Source organism: Gracilinanus agilis, chromosome 2 (assembly GCF_016433145.1).
Source record: "Gracilinanus agilis isolate LMUSP501 chromosome 2, AgileGrace, whole genome shotgun sequence".
NCBI lineage: Eukaryota > Metazoa > Chordata > Mammalia > Didelphimorphia > Didelphidae > Gracilinanus > Gracilinanus agilis.
The window spans coordinates 38,702,000-38,708,116 of record NC_058131.1 but is presented as its reverse complement, the minus strand read 5'-3'; the positions used below and the strand labels follow the sequence as shown (position 1 = coordinate 38,708,116).

Sequence of the window (6,117 nt, the reverse complement as noted above, 5' to 3'; positions counted from 1 at the left end):
GCTTACCTCCCTGGGATCAAATGAGATAACATTTATAAAGGGCTTAGCATTGTAACATTTATAAAGTGCTTAGTATGGCACATAGTATGTGAGGAAGAGAGGACATGGAATAGATCCTTATTAAGTCCTATTTATTATGGTTCTTAATAAATGCTTGTTTCCTTTCTTCCTCACTCACATCTCTCTGTATAGAAGTGCTCTGGTGAAGTTAAGTATGAGGCTAGTCCTGGATCAACCCCTGAAGAAAGTCTTGTGAATCAATTATCTTTAACCTATCTTTATAGGAGCAGAGAGAATCTTATCATGAGTAGACTTTACCATCCTCACCCACAGAACTCAGGTAAGTACTTAGGATAGTAAGAACGAGAAAATTTAACTGTAGGGTAATGGTTCTGGAGTTCAAATTCTTTCTCTAATGCTTGCTGCCTGTACCTTCTTGGGTAACCTACTTAATATTTAACTTCTCTAGGTCTACATATAACAACAACAACAACTAGAATTTATACATGTGCCAGCCACTGTGCTAAGTGCTTTATAAGCACTAAGTGCTTTTTATTATTATAATCTCATTTGATCCTCTCAATAACCCTGGGAAATAGGTGCTATTATTATCTTCATTTTATAATTGAATAAATAAGGGCAAATAGAGGTTATGTGACTTGCCCAGGGCCACACAGCTATTAAGTGTCAGAGGCTGAATTTTGCACAAGGATTACACTAGATTGTCACTATGATCTTTTATAGCTTTGTAGCAATGATCCATGCCCATCCTGGAGAGGAGAAGTCTGAAAATCTCTACTGTGGGGTAATAAATTCAGCAAAACCAATTATAAATTATTCAGAAGTCATGCATATGGGAAATATAAGAGCCCCCAAATGTCTAACCAGTGTTTGGAAGACAAGTGTGCATCCCATAGCATTTTATTTTCACATGTTTTCATAGAGAAGGCCTTTTCAATTCTTCCTGGGTGCTAGTGTCTCTCCCTTCTCAAACTACTGTGTATTAAGTTTGTATATATTCTGTATCTTCCTATCAAGTTTTTGCTTGACATAAATTTGTGCGCATTTGACTTTACATTAAAAATTCCTAAAGAAATCCACATTCAAACACCCCAAAACCTATCTACGTTAACTTTTCCATACAGTACTGTGCTGACTTTCTGCTCCTGTCTCTTAGCTTGTGTTCCATAGCCTCCACTTCCCTCAAAAATCTCTTTAAGTTAAAGCAGAAAATGGAAGAAAGGAGGGATTGTCAACACTGTGATGGGATGAGGGCTTGGCTTAAGGCTTCTGGCACTGAGAGAGACTTTTGCCCTCCATATTTGTCTTCCTTCCATCTGTGCTTGAGTACCCCCATGGTTGCCTGTCCTTTCCTGTCTGTGTCTGTGTCTGGTCTTCCTCCCCTTCCCTTCTGCTTTCCTCTTGATTCCTTCCCATTCTTCCTCCTGTTCTCTCTTCTCTGGTCTTAGCCCCCATATCTCATTGAATCATATGCTGGTCCCTTCCCTCCACCAGAGGTAACCTTTTTCCCAATTCTTTCCTTCCATTCCTTTCTACTTATGTGCTGTCTGCATGTATATACTCTTCAGTTAGAAATTAAGCTGTTTGAGGACAGTCATGGAGTCCATTCTATAACAGAACTGTATATTGATTGATTAATCAAAGGATATTATGCACTTTTAAACCTGAAAATAGCACAATACCTATACTTATCTTTCTCTGGTTTCACTATTTTTCAGGATCTTCATCTGAACCACCTGATGCCCATGCACGTGAGTCATTGTTGTACCATGTTCCTCTCCCCCATGCCTGCTTGACTGAGTTTCCTGGGTGGGGCATAAGGAATCCCATCCTAGTTTTATGCAATTCCTTGCTGATACCAAGCCTTAGACATGACAGGTCCAATTGCCTGTTTCTAATATTTCACATTGCCCTCTGGTGCATATCTATGCCATCACTTAGGACATTTCAGCCTTTTAATGTCAGTGGAAATATGATGCTTTCTTTGGCATTTCCACTTTGGGATGTCATTTTAAAGTTTATTTGCTTGACTTTTTCACTGATTATGGTGACCTTGGTGTATACTCTAGACCTACATAGCCATGGAAAAGCTTCTTATGTCAAGCAAACCCTTTAAGGTATGTCTAGGACATCAACAGCCCAGCAAAACCTTTCCCGGTGAATACACACCATTACCCTCCCAGCCTTCATATCTTCCCTGATTATCACTCTGGGTATGGGGACAGACAGGGGAGGGTGATTTCCTCCTTCTTTGTTTTCAGGAGAACAATAAGGATTTTTTAAAAAGCTATATTAAGAGGGCAGTGGATTGAGATCTAAGTCTAGAGTTGGGAGGCCTTGGGTTCAAATTCAACCCCAGATACTTCCTATCTGTGTGAGCAGTGGCAAGTCACTTAACCCTACTTGCTTAGTCCTTACCACTCTTTTGCCTTGGAACCAATACATAATATTGATTTCAAGATGGAGGTTAAAGTTTTTTTTAAAGCTATAATAAGGGGAAAGTGGGTAACCATAGTAGGAAGAGGTCCTGGCAGTTGGAATGATAAATAATAAGAGGCCAAAGGGAAAGCTGCTCAACTTCTATTTTGTTTATCTTCTCTAGAAGGAGAATGACCTTTGCATTGGAATATGGTTAATAGGCATTGGCTAGCCAAGATAAATAAGGGAATATTAAAAGAGCATCTAGCGACCCTCAAATTCAAGTTAGTTGATCCAAGATGGCAGATGTGGGGAAGTTACTGTCACTGACATTTGAAAGCTTCTAAAGAATGGCAGTGGAGGAAAGCAAGTGTTCTAATTTCCCTCCCCCAATGGGAAAAGAATAGGATCTGTTTTGCCAACTCTACACCAATGAACTTTTCTTGAATTTCTACAAAATTGGAGAAAGCATCATACAAGAGACACTTAGTAAACAACTAGAGTGGAAATCTTAACACAAAATTGCCAGCATGACTTGAACAAAAACAAGTTATGCCAGACTAAACTTATATCCTTTTTTGATGGAGTAACCACACTAGATTAGGGAATTTGACAAAGCAATAAAGGGTCTCATACTAGTCTTGTGGGAAGAGATAGGACACAGCTTAGAGTATAGTACATTTAGAATCTTGATAGATTCAGGATTGGTCAGATCATTGGACTCCAAGAGGGTTCATTAATGGTTTGATGTGGACTTGGAAGGAGATCTCTAGTGCAATGTTATACGAATCTATCTGCTCTTGACTCTGGGCTGTTTTAACATTTTTATCAGTGATAGATGGGATGCTTATCAAGCTTGCAGATGATAATAGAGCCAAGGGGGATAGTCAATATCCAGAATTATAAAATCAAGTTTTGAATCAAACTTGACAAGAAAGAACATTGGTCTCATGCTAGTATAGGGCAGCTAGGTGGCACAACAGATAAAGTACGTGGCTTAGAGTTAGGAATATTTCAATTTAAATCTGGCCTCAGACATGTGCTAGCTGTGTGACCCTGGACAAGTTACTTAATCTTGTTTGTCTCAGTTTCATCAGTTTTAAAATTAGGAAAACCATTCTAATATATTTGCTGAGAAAACGCTAAATGGGGTCATGAAGAGTTGGATGTGATTGAAATGGATGAAGAACAACAAACAGGGATAAATGCAGAGCTTATACCTAGGTTTAAAAAATGGACTTAACCAATACTAGATGCTGTGGTTAGATAGCAATTTCCTTGGAAAAGACCTGCAGTTTTTGTTCAGTAAGAAGTTAAATAAACTGGAAAGTACCCAGAGGAGGGAGACTCAATTAAGTGTCTTGATATTGACAGCAGTGATATTATGATAAATACATGTGCACACACACACTCACAAACATGATGTGACATGGGGATGCTTTAAGAGTGTCAATCATAGCTTTCAGGAATAAGGAGATGATTATGATTCTGTCCTCATACCTGGAGTAATGGGTTCATTTTGAGGCATAAGGGAACACATTGATAAGTTGGAAGCATTCAGATAGGGGCAGCAATAGGTCTCAAGTCCATGCCACATGAGGATGGTTTGCAGAAAAGGGGATGTTTAGCTTAGAGAAAAGCAGCCTCAGTGGAGAAATGAGAATTTTCTTCAAGTATTTGGAGGGTTAACCCTGGAGAGAGATTAGACACATTTTATTTTATCCCAAAGGGAAAAAGGGGAGCAGCATGCACAACTTGAGAAGAGGTAAATTTAGACCCCCATGTCAGGAAAAACTGTTCAACAATTAGAGCTGGACTTCCAGGTTAAGATGGGCCCAGAGCAGAGGCAGAGGCAGAGTTCTTCTTCTCTCCACCAACTGAGATAAAGTGCCTCAAAAGGACAAAACCAAAATCAAAAGAGCGAAGGAGCTCCATTGTAGGGCGCAGCATGGAAAGTAGACAAAGTTTGGGCATTTCCACGCTAAAAGGGGGAGAAAGTACTCCCACCAAGGGGTAAGCTCATCACCCCTTCCCAATTCCACCTATGGTGCCAGAGTTGGAATGAGTGTGGGGCAACCTCTAGGTTCTGGGGGGGGGCTGTATTACCCCTAAAGAGCAGAGAGACTTGGGATACCAGAAGGCTGAGGAAACATGGAGATAGGACTGGGAGATTGGGCAGAGAGAGGTAGCTCACAGAAGACACCAGGGAGACTAGAAAAATAGCCTCAGGACAAAACCTCTCTGGAACTCAATGCAAAGATCACCCACCTCCTCACTCAGATTTCTGACTGGGAAGGAACAGAACAATGGCCACCAACTCCCAGGAACTGTAATCCACAACCACCAAAAAACTCAAGAAGAAAACCTTAACCCTCGGTAATTTTTATGTAGAAAAACTCCTGACTAAAGAGGAGATGGCAGAGGATGACAAACAAGTAAACATATCCAAACCTTCCCCCCAAAATGGAAATTGATCACAAGCTCTTGAGGAGGTCAAATTTGAGATTATGAGAAAGACAGAAGAAACTTGGCAAGAAAAGTGGGAAATAATTCAAAAAGAAAATAACAATTTAAAAGACAGAATCTCCCACTTGGAAAAAAAGAAGCCCAGAAATCAGATGAAATGATAAGCAAATTGAAGACCAGAAATGACCTGATGGAAGTCATGAAAAGAAGAATAGACCAAGCTAAAAAGGAAAATAAAAAAAAATCATAGCTGAAAACCAGCCTTTAAAGACCAGAATTGGGCAAGTAGAAGATAATGATTTCACAAGACAGCAAGAATTACTAAAGCAGAGTCAAAAGAATGACAAAATAGAAGGAAACATGAAATATCTTGCTGAGAAAATGACAGATCTGGAAAATGGATCTAGAAAAGACATTTTGAGAGTCATTAGTCCACCTGAAAACCTAGAAATAAATAGACATCTTGACATGATACTACAAGAAATTATTCAAGAAAACTGCCCTGATGTTCTTCAATAAGAGGGCAAAATGGCATTGAAAGAATCCATAAATCACCCTCTACATTAAATCCTCAAAAGACAACCCCCAGGAATATAATTGCCAAATTCAAGAGTTTCCAAGCTAAGGAGAATATACTTTTAAGAAGTCAGAAAGAGACAATTCAGATATCAAGGAACACCAATCAGGATTACACAGGATCTGACAGCCTCCACACTAAAGGACCACAAGGCTTGGAATATGATATTCAGAAAGGCAAGAGAATTGGGTCTACAACTAAGGATCACCTACCCATCAAAATTGACTGTATACTTCCAGGGGAAAGTATGGGCATTCAACAAAATAGAAGATTTCCAAATATTTGTAAAGAAAATAGCAGAACCAACAATTAGAGCTGTCTAAAAGTGAAAGTGGGCTGTCTTTTGATTTGGATTCCTCTTCATAGGAGGTTTTCTGAAAAAAAAAAAGGAATGAACATCATTTAGGCATATGAAGTGTTTGGGAGTGAGTTGGTTTAAATGGACTCTAAATTCCTTTCCATTTCTGAAATTCTACAACTTCTTCATTCACAGTCATACCTCTTGATGCATCCCAGGGGGATTTCTTCCTTCCTTTCTTCCTTCCTTTCTTCCTTCCTTTCTTTCTTCCTTACTTCCTTTCTTCCTTCCTTCCTTCCTTCCTTCCTTCCTTCCTTCCTTCCTTCCTTCCTTCCTT

The 6,117-nt window shown here is 39.4% G+C and overlaps 1 protein-coding gene across 1 annotated transcript in view; it reads left to right on the top strand.

The window, feature by feature from the left end:
* The first annotated feature begins 303 nt into the window (after positions 1–303).
* Positions 304–6,117, top strand: part of LOC123234858 (interleukin-36 alpha-like) — a 13,614-nt gene continuing 7,800 nt past the window's right edge. The window contains exons 1-2 of the mRNA XM_044660853.1: positions 304–340; positions 1,740–1,782. Coding sequence (XP_044516788.1) covers positions 304–340; positions 1,740–1,782 — 80 coding nt within the window. The remainder of the gene's footprint in view (positions 341–1,739; positions 1,783–6,117) is intronic.